Genomic DNA, 15,807 nt, shown 5'->3' on the forward strand with positions numbered 1-15,807 from the left:
CTAGTGTGTACTTTAAGGTTGGTGCACACCAGCGACTAGCCGCGGTCGCGCGACCATTTGCGACTGGCGACCAAATTGCGAGCGACGTTCACACCGGCAAGGCTTCATGCGAGCGACCGGAAGTCGCAAACCCGGAGAGTCACGTACAGATCTCGTTATCAACGAGAACTTGGGCGACCGGCGACGATCAGCTGATCAGATACGGAGCCCGCTGAGCGCGATGCGTTTGTTTTTGACGGCTGTGTGTGTGTGCGTTCTCCCGGCAGCATCATAGTCTTCGAGTCGAGTGATGAAGAGGTTGTGGCGGTGCTGATGTGCTCAGCCAACGTGTCAGCGCTGGAAGCACAAAAGCCTTCAAAGCAAGCAAGGCGGTGGTGGGTGAGACCGTCCCTTCGCTCGCGAGAAGTGCCTGGCCACACAGGGCGTCTGCTTCCCGACTTGCGCTCGCACGACGAGGAGTATTTCCGAGAGTAAGTTTATGGTTGTTTTACGTGCTTATAAGATAGTGCATAACATGTTATTTCATTCTATTTTTGGGGGTTAGCTTCATGCGGATGCCGCCACGAACGTTCGATACTGTGCTCGAACTGCTGCGCCCCGCAATATCCAAGCAGGACACAAACCACCGGCCTACAATTTCGGCGCACGACTGCCTGGCCATGACCATTAGGTAAGAGCGTGTGGTTTGAAGATCAATATGCTGTGGCTTGCGGCTGCGCTTCGCTTGTAAGGAAGTTTTGCTTGGGCGGATAGAACGAATTGCATTTATGACGTATGCTGGCTCGATGATGCAGTCGTTACTGCGGCCGGCAGTTTACGCGTAGGTGACGGGTTTGATTACGGCCGCATCGATCGCCTTTAGGTGGAGGCGAAATGCACTTTAAGTTGGCGCGTTTCTTGCGCACGTACGTTAAGAATCTCAGGTGGTGAATATTTCAAAACCATCTGTTGTGGCTTATTGCGTAATCAGTACGTGGTTTCCGCTTGTAAAATCCCAGAAAATGGGATTCTGCGCTACACAATGACATTACATTGTGGACCGGTCAGTTCCCGTTTTCTGTTATCCTGATGCACAGGTACTATATAGAACGCAATTATTAATGATGTTATAAAATAAGTGAAACACAATCCTAAGCTTTGCGAGTACAATTATGCACAAATTGTTAGGACAAATTGATGTGCTGTTCGAGGCACTCAAAGAGTATTCATGCCAAAAATATTTTCAGCATCGGGGAGGGAGGAAGTTCAACCAACCACCCTTTATGTATCTGCATGCACGACGGTGTGTGTTTGCACAAGTACACATGCAAAATTTCTCACAAACATGGGCAGCGTTTAACCCCTGCACCTTGCTACAATTATACGTATGTTCTGTTAAAATGACAGTGACCCAATACACTGTGGACAGTAGTGCAGTGGCAAAACGTATTGTGGACGGTAGCACATTGTGTGAAAGCAATTTGAACAATAGACTTGAGTGATGTACGTTTTGCGAAATAGGTTCTCCTTGAATTTACAGCTTTTCAGAAATCCATGCTAAGGAAATTGCTACAGGTACGTTTAGGTTGCCCTTCTTCAACCTGAGTGATATGAGCACGTACGCTCTTCCATGAAAAGGTTGATGCATGCTTATGATTCGCTAAAATGTGTAGGCACAGAAATATTCACTGCATATACGACAGCTTGCAGAGTGCACAAGCAGTGCGACCGTTCGCGACCAGTCGCAAATGGTCGCGCGACCGCTCCTAGTCGCCGGTGTGCACCAGCCCTAATTTGGTTTAACTGTACAGGGCAATCGTTCTCTCAAAAGTTTACAATGGTTTTGTCCAAATGCGAGCAGTTACTGACCTTGGCTGCCATGAAACTTGACATATCGAAATTTCTAAAGTTAGTCGGCAAATATGCATTCTATCAGAAGCTGTGATGATGTCGTAGAAAATAGACAGCAGAGGTAGCACTCATTAATACATAAAAATGAGGAACACTTTGGCAATGTAGCGTCATGACTACGACACTGAAATGCAACTATGCGTGAGATTTTCAAGCTCAGCATGCTCCTTTTACAGTGTGTGTCTTCCATCATGGCTGTGCCGACAGAAATTTCACATGGCACTTATGCGTTGTAGGTATGCCAAGGAAGTGCGAGATAGATTGGCGCACTACTTCGTCACAGACGGTCAGGTGCCTTGGCAGGACAAAGTGGTGAACAGCACTTGAGGCGTACAAGGTGAAGGTGGGTTGTAAATGCATTTTATTGCTTACAGAACTTATGTACATAGCATCTTCTTAAGCTAAACAAACAAGAAAAAAATCACCCGTGACACAACAGATACATTACAGGGAAAACTGTCATGTCCAAATATAACCATGAAAACACAAAAATAAATAATTCATGTTAAAATATTTGAGTTATTGCACGGTTATCGCTACAATTATCACAGAAATAAGTTGCCTTAAAGGGGTCATGACACCCAATTTTCAACCATAATGTGTATTGTATGAGCTGATTCTTGTATGTTCACATACAAGCTGGTGAAATTCGAGCGATTTGGTAAAGCTGCTAATTTTTAATTGCATATTTTTATAAACGAGCTAGTCGCCTGACAGTTGGGCAATACTGACGCACTCACTATCCATGACATCACGAACCGCTTGCTTGACAAGCTGCTGCACAGTGTGCATTCTGGCAGACGGTCGTGTTTTGTCATCAACTGCGTTTGCAAACAAATTTTTACGCATTGTTGAACTCTCCACTAAAGCTAAATGACTTCCAGGGGTCGAAACATGGCTACTGTGTCAGCAATGTAGCGCTGGTACTTGCAGCAAATAATTTCGGATGTCAAAATGGGTCCTGTGAATGTGCAATGCGTATACCATTTGCCATTGCTCCTTCGGCTTGTGACGTCTCGCACGCCATGACAAAATGGCGGTCACTTGTGGTAGGTTGAGTTTTAGGAGCCGAGCACTTTGACGGCATATTTTTGACTAAAATAATCTCTTAAGGCCCCTTTTCACACGTGTACTAGCACATTTTACTCTGTAGTTTTGTTTTTTGCTGACAACCGTCAATTGTTGAGTGACCAGTCATGACCCCTTTAAGTTAGGACTAGAAAAGTGAACACAAGATAAAAAAAGGTGGGTGTCATTGACTTTATATATATAAACACTTCAATTTGCTTCACTGCTCTGACGCAATTTTGCCTTTGCTTCATACAGCATCAGTTCTACTGCATGCATTACATCTTGTGCAATGTGCACTGGTAGCTCTCTGAGGCGTGCATCGGTACGTAGAGCGAAGAAACCAATGTTATCTTTTTTGATGACCCCCTTGTTCGCTCTGATGTGTTCAAGGTGCTCCATGCACGCTTGCGCCACAGCTTCATGGCTTGTGCCCTCTCCTGCATTGCTGCAAAGCAAGTGTGAATTGCGATTCATGCAAATGCTTTAAGGTTGCATTGTTACTTCATAAAGCACCATTTAGCAAAAAAAAACAGTGTGAGAACGACAAAGTAGAAACAGAAGAAACAAGACAGAGCACTGACTTTGAGCTAAGTTTGTGATTTTCGGCACTAAGAAAGAAAAAAATATAGAGCAACTGAAGCAAATTAAATAGCACACTTAAAAGATAAATGTGTCAATAGGGGGTCTACTTCTCTGTGAGAAATAAATGGGTTTTTGATCTTTGAAACGGACACTCGTGTTTTGGGACAGGGTGGTGATGTTCTGATATTAACGTCTAAATATTACGGTAGTTACATGGGTTCTGTCTGCCTTAGTATAAATGTGCCCACAATAAAAACATCAGTTTATCTCCCGTAACAATATTGTCACGGAGATGAAGTAAAAGTAATTGCAGCCTGTCGCTGATGAATACTTTGCTTTTTCAGAAATATTTGACGTTGTAAAATAACCACATTCACACAGAAACAATGCCTGTGCCCTCATGTATTCCGGTGTGCTTCTGTTCAGTGTTGAGTGCTGAATGTATTGAAAAAAATGCAGTGGTTTGGGCAAGCTAACGACCTGAACACCATCTTTCAAGCACGTTTGTATTTTTGATAATTTTGCAAAGTACAATCACCTAGTAATAAAAAATAATGTTTCTAGGTTCAAGTCCATGCGTGTACAGCTTCAAGTGCATGCACATGGTACCGAAAATTTTTGTGCATGCTCACCTCTCGTTAGCCTCTTCTGCTGTGATGTGGCTGCTGCAAGAGAACATGCACTATGTGATTCTGTCAGTGCTATCGTGTGCATCTTTAGAGCATTTTCACTGTTTTGCTACAATATAAGTACTTATGCTGCATTCTTGTAATGAATATGTGCAATGCTTGTCTATGAACAGCCTCATGACACATGCAATAAGCGATCTCTTTAGATTTTGTATTAAGCCTTCCTTCTTTTGATAAATGAGAGCCGAGAATGACACAGAAGTACACTCAATTCTCTCATTCTTACTGTTCTGTCTTCAATATTCTGTTTTGTGAAGCTGTCCACGTGCCACTTGTACGGTATGCTATATTTTTTGCGTTGTGCTGATGCATTGTGCTATGCTAACCAAAACGTTTCATTTTCTGTTCAATGGACGGTAAGCATTATTCATTACCTTTGGTCAATGGCACTCATGTTGCACAGTATCCAGAAAGAATGATGCACTGAGTTATTCTTCGTAGCTGTAGCCACAGTTATTCGACATCAAAACAGCCCATTGCCATCATGTTCATGATCACATGCATGCCCAATGTGAATTACCTCTTGGGACTTCTATGTTTATGTGCAGTGTACTTATGAGTATTGATATGTGAGTATTTATGTGTATGTATTACAGTCATGTGAATTAAATCAACTTTTTTTTTGTTTAGTACTCAATAGTCAGCTAATATTGAACTTACGCCACAGGCTCAGACTCTCCTTCCATTAATTCAAGCATGGCCTCAAAATGGGGCCATTTTATTGTTGGAATGTCGGCTGCTGCGGCTCCACTTCTTTGTTTTTTCACGTATGTCGTGTTGTTTCCTTTTGAAGATATCACGCAGGTTCTTAAATCGTTTCTCAACAAGGACACCTGAAAACAAAACCCTTGCTGTAGGAATGTATTGTGCATACTGTATCGCTGATAAATTTTCTACTTTATTTCAGCACAATTGTGAGCGGTCTTTATTTTCTTTGCCCAGATTATTTCGGCTGCAGCACCTTAGAAATCTGAATATTGGGCAACAAAATGAATCGCATGCCATCTAAACTTAACTATTGGTAGGGGCTTAAACATTGCAAAACCACGACATGATTGAGGGAACCTGCAGCCGAGGGTTCCAGAAATGCTACCCACCTAGTGTTTTGGACCGTCCACCTACATGTGCACGACATCACAGCTGACGCAATGATTAGTTGCGCAAAGAGTTATGTACACTGTTTCTTGAAGGTAAGCATGTCTGCCAAGCTATTGTAACAAAGAGGCTGTTCATACTGTCGGAAATTGAAGTTCACTTGCAAAAAGTCTATTTCATGAACCAGCACATGATGTCCTTATCACCTTCACAGTGAAGCTTTCTAAGCATTACTGCATTGCGCAAAACTCCACAGGTGCGTATATACCCTTGGTATAGGCCAAGCGCAACTGTCGTGTACAGCGGGAGCGATTGTTGTCAAACAAAAGCAAACATGTTAAATAACTTGAAAAGAAGAATGAAACTAACTAGAGCAAGATGACAATTTTCGAGAGAAAGAAATGCAACAAACATAATATATGACTCAAAGTGTAACATAGAGAGAGCGAGAGGAAGGAAAATATAGGAAAAGAAAGGGACCAAAACATGAAAACATACCAACACATAGAAGCAGACATGAAAAATTGACTTTAAAATATAGAAACAAAGAAAACAAACAAAAACGAGGCACAGTTGAAAGCGGAGAGATATAACCTCGGGGAATAAAATATAAAGGCACCAATAGACAAAAACACGGGAGAGGAAAGGAACAGTTGTGAAGAAATGAGGATTAGATTTGGGCCACATTACAGAGGAATAAATTCCCCCATCTGTGTTTTCCTTCAGTGTTCGCCCAGCCACTAGAACACTACCATATCTTTTTTTTTTACGATTGCATGTCATTTGGCATCAACAGCATGTCTGACTCCCAAATCCGGACATTTGAGAGTGCTGCTAAACATGTTTTTTATGTTTTAATTACACGCTCCTCTGTGGAGTGCACAAAATGCGCTCAAAGCAGAAGCTACTTTGCATTCTTTTTTAAAGCAGCACAACTGCAATGCATAGGCAAAATTAAAGCGTAACCCCCCCCCTCCCTCACCGCGCACTAGATATTATGCATTGCAAATGCCGCACGTTCACAAAAGCACACATTCCCTTGGCCAGACGATGACATACAAACACAGCAAGGAGCATGCGCAAGTGAGTTGGCAACTGCGAGCAGTATTTCGAATGTCTGAGCTTTATTATCAGCTATACAATGTTCTGTCACGTCGATTTCGATGTTAAACTCGGGAAGTCGCGAGAACAAACATGCACACAACTGCGCTCGCATACATCACAGTCAATACATCTCATGCAAACTAACCATGTAATCTTGCAGTACAAATACCAATATTTTCATTGTTCATTCATTGGCAACGCCAGCCATGCAGTACACACCTGTTTTTGCTTATATAGCTACTCAAACAAAAAATCTCGGTACTTACTCGACATGCCGAACATGCTTCGATCTGCCCAAGCCCGGTCCTTCTTTGTCCGATCTTTAAAAGAAGGGTGCCGCTTGTCATACAGATATGGGTACATTTTAGTCGCGTTGATGAGGAGCTCGGCCGAGTACCCAAAGCTGGCCGTGGTGGCATTCGCCTGATGCGAGGAAGAATCCATGGAGGAACGTACGTGTCGTTCGTACCTCACGGCGGTAGGCAAGCGCAACGAGAAAAAAAAATAACATACGAGGAGACCGGACGTAAACAAAGGCTGACGTCACTTCTGGTCTTCGCTGATTGGTTAAACTGTTTTGCGACTGCAGTCGCGCGACCAAAAAATCGGTCAGGAAGCGACTGGCCCAAACAGTCGCTTTGCGACCGCTTGCGACCGTTCGCGACTGCTTGCGACCAGTCGCAAATGGTCGCGCGACCGCGACTAGTCGCCGGTGTGCACCAGCCTTTAAGCACTTAGTGCATGCTTTTTATTGTATGATGCTACTCGAGAAGTTCAAATCGTGGATTACTGCAATGTAATCAATAAAGTGGCTTGTGGCAGTGAAGCTTTCACATGTTGCTGTATTCTGTGTAATGGGCAATCATGCACGCGAGGTCTTTTAGAAGTTGCAATGCACCCACTTTGTTGTGGCCTTTAGGCACAATGTGCCTTTTGTAGTGGGTGGCCAAGTTTAAACCACGATGTTGTTACAATAATCACGTGCTCTGACACCACGCATCATTACTGCGATATTACATGTTGTATTGTGAAGCACGTATGCAGGATGCACGTGTTTGTAAAGCATGAAAGTTACTTCGACTGCATTTCCAAGCAGAGGAAGTTATTTTCTCTGTATTCCCAAGAAGGCGCGTGGCTGTGCAGTAGAACACCTGCTTGCCACACAAAGAACTCGGGTTTATTATTATTTATTTATTAGTTTATTATTATTTATGTTATTTGCATCTTCCCACATGAAATGAATGGTTTCTCACAACCAATGACACCAGCGCCAACATTTCTGCAAAACGAACTCTTTGGCGCCGTCGCGTTGACATGTAGATGTGTACCCTGGGATAGTGCTTTTAGAGCCTTACCGTTGTCCAAAGCATTGAGGTCCATCTTGCTGTGGCCTGCCATATTCCTGGTTAGAGCCTCAGCCACCTGTCACAAGGTTGCATTCATTCAGTATGCAACCTTTTTTTCTACCAAGCCGTAGGAAGACCTTGTTGGGTACTCATGACTGCTGCATTGGTCTTTTGCAGCCTTATCTTGACATTTGTGCAGAGCAAAGAGTACACATGGCATGGCTATGTGTATGCCTGTGGCTATGCTGGCTTTCTTTTCTTGAGCGGGGTGCTGGACGCCCATGCTGTCTACTTCACAGAGTTTGCAGCTTTCAGAGCTCAATCATCCTTACTGGCTGCCCTCTACAGAAAGGTAAAGCCATCTCGTTTGATTGTTAGACGTGCAGTGCTTCTGTAGTGATTGCAAAATGGTATTCAAAAGGGCAGTGCCTGTGTTATTCTTTACTGTTTTGTTCTTTTTAATGGCCTTAGTATGTCAAAGTGTAAATTGTAAGATAGCTGATCCAAATCGAGTGCCTTCATTTAATTTCACTTTCTTCAGTCTTCAGGCTTAGCACCTGCACTTACATTTTCTTATTTGAAAGTTTTTTTGTGAGCAAGTGTATTCCTACAGCTACTTTTATTATTGTGCTGTATGTGCTTCTCTGCATTTGGCCACAATACGATGAACATAGCGTAGCATGGTTTTATTTTGTGTGTGTGTGTCGAGCACCATGAATTATTTGAGCATACCAACTACAATTTATTTATGTCATGAAAGCATGGGAGATAATATTTTAGTACACATATATCTACTTTATGCATTTTATAGGCCAGTTGCTTTCTTCAGAAATGTTACTCATTTATTTATGTATTAATTAAGGTATTTATTCATTTGACATTACTCTTGATTCCAGAGAAGCCACTGCAGAGTGGGTAACAACGATTAGTTAAGCACAAAATAACCTTCCTAAACAGAAACAGTGGCATTTGTTCGTTTCAGTGGGATTTTTTCACTCTAAAGATGACATATATAGAAATTTGTGTGGCGGCTTGCCTTGCTCCTATTCTTATGTAGCGAGGGATTCCTTGCAGTTCAGGCATCATAATCATATAAAAAGGTTACAGTTTGCAACCTGGAGGGCATTTGGCACGTTCAGAAAAGAAATGGCCCAGGACTGTCAAAACGAAAGAAGGCAGAGACATCAAGCTTTCTGTCAGGAAATCTATGTCTGGCTGAGGACGTCTTAGTAGTGCCATTATTGGTAAGCACCTAAACAATTGTCATTTGGCCATTAAAAGAAATAAAGCCAGCTTGGAGGGCATGCTAAAAGTTGTTCGGGCCACACATCTTCACATGGCATCAAAGGATATCAATGCATCCCAGAAGGGCGCCGAAACTTGGTGTAAATTCAACAAAGCCCCATTGAATGGTGAACCATTCGTGAACCTTCCAGCATCTGGTGAACCTTCCAGCATCTGTTATTGAGGCTGTTAAGCTGAATTGTCTGGAAATAGCTCATCCTAAATTGCTTGCCAAATGTTTCTGGGAGAACTCAACACCCTAACGAGTCGTTAAAGCGTCGTGTGTGAGCGCGCTCCAAAAAACATTTTTCTCAGACATCAAACACTGAAAACACACACTCTTGATGCTGTTCTCACTTTTAATGATGGCAATTTAGCCTGTGTGAATGTGCTGAACTCCTTTAGAATTTCGCCAGGGCACTGCACAGTGCAGGGCCTACGCACTCTTGACCTGCGTCGACAGTACTACCTGGCAAACGACGCTCAAACAAAAGTGCTGTACCAATTCAATTTCGACTGCTTGTCAATAAGGTGCACAGTCTACAGACACATTATAGCCGCATTCGACATTCAAGTTTGCAAGCCCCGAAAAGCATGCTCGCATGCATATGTTGTATGAAACTACATTCAAACCTGGATATAGCGAAATATTGGTTATAATGAAGGAAATGAAAAATAGTCGTGCAATAGATATAGTGTTAGGAATAAACTTTTATAAGAAATTTTCACATATAACAAACTTATTTTCATGTAAGGTGCAGTCCAACTATGGTATGATGAGGTTCGAGTGTATTACAAAAAGCCATGTTGTCAAAACACCATGTTTTTCTGCAGGCTTCAGCTAAAATGCCTCAGTGCTCGCTGTGGTTCTGTTTTTTAAGGCTCTGATTGCAAGTTCGAACTGGCATTTTCGTGCCAGCACCACTGTCATGTGGATCACATCTCAGCATTGAACCAGTGTTATCTTGATTTGTGGCAAAAGCTGATACTAAAGTCGACCCCACCACAATGTAAAGGTGTGATATGATAAAACCTGCCCTGTAGAAGCAGGTGCTGTTGTTTTGAGACGTAGTGTGCTTCAAAAAAATGTTGCTGATGTGAGAGTGTAACAGAGCTTGTTTTGCAGAAATACCGGTGTCAGTGTCGGTGTCGTTGGTTGTGAGCAAAAAATCGGCATTGTCTGCAAGCAGCACTTTGAGATAAGTGCAAATAAATGAATGAAGAATAATCTTCAGTCCAAGTGGAAATCGAACCCAGGCCTTTTGCGTGGCAAGCAAATCTCCTACTCTGAAGCGATGCCAATGCTTGAAACTGCTTCGTAAAAAATGCTTCAGGAACGTCATATACTTAGCGGATTCTCCTTAACGCATGTAATATTGCATGGCAGAATCGTAAAATCGTACCAGGCATCAAAGCATTCCAAATGGGCAACGATTAGGTGGTTTAAAGCTGCCGGCTCATTACGAACTGTGCAGCTGTGCAGATGTAACACGTGGAGGGTAATTCACCAATTTGCAAAAGGATGAATTGTAGTGTAGTAAGCACTTTGCAGTTCCACTTGCACTAGGCATTCTAGAAGGGTTTGAAACAGCCAGTGTTACACACATAAACATTCCTTTTCTTGTTTATGGTTGAAAGCGATGTGTACACTGCCTCATTTAGCTATCGCATTCTACTCTTGAAAACAAAGCTCGAAAGCTCTCTAAGTTCATTGGTTTTGTTTTTCATTCTTTTTTAATTGTGCTTTTTGTGGACCTTCAAAAATGGCTCCAAGGACCCCCTGGGGTCTGCACACATCTGCTTGAGAACCCCTGCTTTAAAGAGACTGACAGCAAACTTACATGATGCTTATGTATTTTAGTGCAACAGTAAGCTCAATGGTCGGCGTGAACAATTGTATTGTGGTAGCGTGGAAAACATTTTTGAGCTGTCTTTGTTCAGAATTTTTCATATGTCTGCTGTGAGTATTCACGCATACACTCATGACATTCGTGAATCAAATTGTATGCTGGAAAAATGGTGCAAAACTTGTATTTGAGCTTGATAGCAATTTGATTATAGTTGCTTGGTGATTATACTTGGCAGCGAATCACGGGATATGCCTTTGCACCTATTGCTGGTGCGAATTTGTAGGAGAATTTGTTCACGTCATTTTGTACTTTAGATCAGGTCTATTATTAATGTATCCTCGTTTGTGGCCGATTTTTTTCAACTGCAGTGAGTGACGTTGGGCTGATCTGTGTGGCATAACGAAAGGGAAAGATGGCACTTATATAAAAAATGGCTCACGGTGCGCTAACAACAAGGCAATATAGGAAAAAGCAAAGCTCATGCTAGCTGCTAGCTCATGTGTAGTGGCACATGCGATGGTGCCATTAAATGAAAGAATAGCATCCGATGGGGCAATTTATAAGATCTAAACAAATACAACAAAGATGCTGCGAGGTGATTTCGAAGAGCTCAACACTTACACCGCACGATCTGCAAGTGCAATTTTGTCAGTGCCATCACAAGTAATATCTAAGGTAACTAAAGCATACCCATTGTCAGCCTGCTCATGATTCTCCTCCTCTAAGGACTCTTGAAAGGCTGAAAGCTTCGACATTGAAGAGCCTGCTAGGTTAACTTGCGATGACCATCACAATCATACATACGCATTTACAGAGAATTGTATTTGTTGCCGTGAAATATGCCAGTGATTCGAGCTCTGTCAACTGCTACAAAGTGCACCAAATTGACTTTACTGTGCCATGCTGATCTATTTTTGACTATCATACCTCTGCTGCATCATAACATGCGCATCTTGAACATGGGGCCTCCTAAGCCACAACCACAGACCAAGAATTATTTCACTGAACAAACAGTGCTTCCACATGCGTCCCGATCCAAGACACCATGATCAGTGCTAATGCAGCTTCCATTGTGCAAGCTGGCTCTGCGGCACGACGCGTCCTTGGCAGAGACTCGTGACACCTTGGCCATTCGGTAGCGAGAAAGTGTTTTATGGCTATTCATCGTTTAATGTCTGTTCCAGAAACCCTGCTAAAAGCTCGTTTCAGAAGTTGCACGGCATGCAATTAAAGCAGTGTTCAGTAATAACTATACTGTCACTTTTGTTTCTAAGCATCACGAAATGATATATCTGGGAAGTAGCCATAAATTTAAGAAGCAATATCAAATTTTACATGCAAATTTGGGAACGCGTTGACTCTTTCTCAAATATACTTCATTGATTTTCATCTGAAAGGCTTTTTTTGTTATTTTGTTCTGCCAGCCCATCTGAGTTTTGATTGCTTTTGCAGTAATATCCTCTAAAGGCCCTGCCCTGTTGAGTTTGCGAGTTTTAGGGTTACAGTTCGAATATCTTGCTTCTCATTTTTAAATGCCTTATTAATAAAGTATGCTTCCAAGTTCAATTCTGTTTTGATATGTACAGCTGTCACTAGAGGGCCTGCCGCTGATGGCCCTGGTGTTGGACAGGCCACTGTAAAATGTCTGCACTATGCCACACGTCTGCACACGTCTGCACTAACCAACCAAACAAAAGCGTTTATTGAACTACTTTTACAATGACAATACCATCAGCCGAATCAAGTACGTCACCAGCGACACACTAAAACAACCTTATTTATTATTTATTTATTTATTTATTTATTTATTTATTTATTTATTTATTATTTAACAATACTGCCAGTCTCATCAGAGATTATAGCAGGGAAGGCATATGAAAACAAATATTTGTTTACACAGATTCATATTGATAGAAAACACAAAAAAGCCAGTATTACAAAATGACATGCAAATCATAGGTTGTACATTGCCGTTAAAGAACACACAATCAAAACAATTTTAGTAATAGGAAAACAAAATCATGAACTAGGTTATCGTTGAAAACGACCGCGAAAAGATAATGCATGCATTTGTAATATGGGGTAGGGAAAACAAGTAGGCATTTTTATTGAGCAACTTATTCAAATAATATGAACAATAAACTAATCGAAAAACATGTCACTTGAAAATAACAACCATAAAAACAAAACTTTTGTATTAGCAGTATGACACTGACTCGTTTATTTTGTATATTGATGATGTGATGTTAGTGCGATTTGCGAGGCAAGCAATTCGCTTTCAATCGCAGCTATAAACAAGTTTATGGATGATTCAGTGCTTAAGGTGGGTTTCAGCGAGTTCCAATCTTTAATAACCTTATGCATTATTCCATTTCGCTTAGTAAACATAATACAAAATAATGCGAAGGCAAGGTCACCGATGCTCAATTCACGGTGAGAAACTCATGGGAAACGGCCCGCAGTCGCGGCATCCAGCGGGGCCCTGTCAGAAGACAACCAGCCACTTTGCGCAAAAGGGAGCCTCTCATGTCTCATGTGCTCCCACCAGCCTCACCGCCAAGCGTCGCTGCTGGCGCTACTGTGCTAACCTTAATAATAATAATAGTGATAAACGTGCATGCCCACAACACCACCTCTCGCTTGGCGGTTAAACCTTAATGTGGCTCGTCCGCGAGACATGGGCTCGCCACCATGCACAAAAGACTTTACAGGTGGTATCGTACCCCTGCAAGGTGTGTTCCTAGCTTTCTAGGGTCAGTAGCTGAGCATGAAAAAAAAATTTTTTAACTTAAAGGCGAAGCGCGAAAAGCAACAGCAACAAATTCTATTTTTACACAAAGTAAGGCTAGCAGCTAACTCTTTGGATCTAATCTCGCATAACTCAACAAAGGCTGTTATAAGGGAATACGGCTACTTCGTGGATCGAAGTGAGCTTTCTGCTTTCTGTTCTCATTTAGCGTAGTAAGCGTTACAAGGAAATCAAGTTTACAACAAGTATAACTTGTTTATTAAATGATGACTATTTAATCGGTCATCGCGCAGAGATGGCAAAAGTTACCAAAAGAATTTCAATGCACAGCATTTTAATGTAGCAGGACACAACTTTGACGACCTCATACTCTACATACTTCAAACTTCTGGTCCGCAAGAGAGGGCAAATGTACAGAGTCGTACCTTATTCACAAGTTCAGTACACTCCAGCCAGTAGGTATAAACGTTTCTAAAGGAGCTCTTGAATCTATTTGGTATGGTACATACACATAGGAAGCCAATGTGAGTTAGGCCTGATGTGTAAAAATTTCAAACCTATTATTGATACCTGTACCTTCTCACGATCGTGATTCAGCGACACATGTACATCCTCACCTCTCAACTGCTTCCTTCTTTTTCTTTTTTTTTTCTTCGCAGAACACCCGTTTCCTTTTCACTCATACAATTTCCCCACGTATCCAACGTGGTCCTCTTCCCCTCTTTTGTTCTGATAGAGGAGGTACGAAGCGCAGACATACTAGCGCCAACGAAATGAGTTTTGTTCTAGCCTTCAAGTCCGCTTGTCAAAACACAGCCCCTGTTTACGGATTTTACCCCTGCCTGAGGAGTTCTGCTTGATGCAGCATCGATAGCTTAAGCAGCTTTGAAGTTAAAAATTGAAGAGCCTTTCCGGTCTGTAAGATGAATGACCAGTGTAGCTGTTTGGTGCATGGCAAAAATATGAATGACATGATTGAGGCCAGTTCGGTATGTGGTGCAGCTATGTTAGTAATGGCCGGGCTGTTAACAGTCTATACACATTTCTCGCACTGCTCTCTAGATGGTGCTGACAAATATGCCTGCCTCATGCAACTTCCCTGTAAAAGGAAAGGAAAATTTGTTGAATCGTGTTGTCCCCCATTGAACGCATTTTTCTAACGCTTTCACGAATGCTCGGCATAAAGCAGATCTTGGTTTTTTAGGACACCATTGCATGCACAAGTGATACCCTGGAAGTACTGGGAAAGTGCTCTTGCTACTGCACAGAGAGGCCTCAATGAAGAGGGAAAGCAGTGCCGGAAAGCGCAGCTAGGCGATGTCAAGTGATGGCATACTATTGGCCCAAGAGACCATTTGGTTCAGTGAAGCCATAGTGTTTAGAAGACAGGGACCAAGGAAGAGCACATACTCTTCTCTTTCTAGGTCCCTGTCTGCTATAGCTTCAGTTAATACTGTCGGTCGACAAGGAAAATATCTGGCTTTCGCATTTCAGTAGTCTTGGGGAAATACATTGACGACAGTGTGAATCTTAAGCATTGAGGTACTGTTTGCAGATGAATTTAAAGTGTTATTTCATGAAGTACTATTTTTAGTGTTCAGTGTTTTGTTTATTTTGCTAGTTTTTAAAAAAGAAAATAACTGGAGAAGTTATGTGAGGACACTCAAGTACATGACACTCTTATTGTTGCATTATCAAGTGAACATATATATGGAGTGTTTTTGAGATAATTTTCTCCATAAGAATTTGCAATGAATAAAAATAATTTTACCTTTTCGAAGAGTGTCATAGTAATAATTCAAGTGCTTGAATATAAATGTGACTTCTTTCTCTCTATGGGAAATTGGCTGCTCCAAAGTGCTCCAAAATGAAAATTTTGCTACTACCGTTACGCCAGAGCTTCTCTTTCCCCACCCTCTTTTCTCTCTCCTCCACCCTCGGAGTCCAACACCTGCCATTGGTCAAGGAACTGATGACCTACAGTTGTGCACTTCACCAACTCGTCTGCATGGTGTTGGGCCAGATTTCCCCCCGCCCCCTCGAGGGTCAAACACCTGCAAACAGACAGTGACCTATGGCCTCGCCATGAGTGCGTCCCGCTCCTCCTCTTGGCTGCGCTTGTCACCTGCCCACCTGCACGGTTTTGC

General features: G+C 42.2%; 2 protein-coding genes and 1 long non-coding RNA gene across 8 annotated transcripts in view; 2 read left to right on the plus strand and 1 right to left on the minus strand.

Moving 5' to 3' along the window:
• The window catches only part of LOC119178251 (multidrug resistance-associated protein 1), a 303,221-nt gene that overhangs the window by 145,422 nt on the left and 141,992 nt on the right, over positions 1 to 15,807 (plus strand). For all 6 annotated transcript variants that reach the window (XM_037429456.2, XM_075882282.1, XM_075882283.1 and 3 more), the window contains exon 10: positions 7,955 to 8,129. In XM_037429456.2, the coding sequence (XP_037285353.1) occupies positions 7,955 to 8,129 (175 nt within the window). The remainder of the gene's footprint in view (positions 1 to 7,954; positions 8,130 to 15,807) is intronic.
• LOC119178274 (uncharacterized) lies at positions 55 to 2,416 on the plus strand. The gene is made up of 3 exons (XM_037429472.2): positions 55 to 470; positions 545 to 670; positions 2,127 to 2,416. Exons 1-3 carry the CDS (start codon positions 313 to 315, stop codon positions 2,215 to 2,217), a joined length of 375 nt encoding a protein of 124 aa, XP_037285369.1. The 5' UTR covers positions 55 to 312; the 3' UTR covers positions 2,218 to 2,416.
• LOC142783195 (uncharacterized) lies at positions 3,840 to 7,154 on the minus strand. Its single transcript, XR_012888416.1, has 3 exons — positions 6,698 to 7,154; positions 4,893 to 5,065; positions 3,840 to 4,208 (listed from the first exon to the last, which is right to left on the minus strand). It is a non-coding gene; the product is annotated as an uncharacterized LOC142783195 (long non-coding RNA).

This window comes from Rhipicephalus microplus, chromosome 2, assembly GCF_043290135.1.
Source record: "Rhipicephalus microplus isolate Deutch F79 chromosome 2, USDA_Rmic, whole genome shotgun sequence".
Lineage (NCBI taxonomy): Eukaryota > Metazoa > Arthropoda > Arachnida > Ixodida > Ixodidae > Rhipicephalus > Rhipicephalus microplus.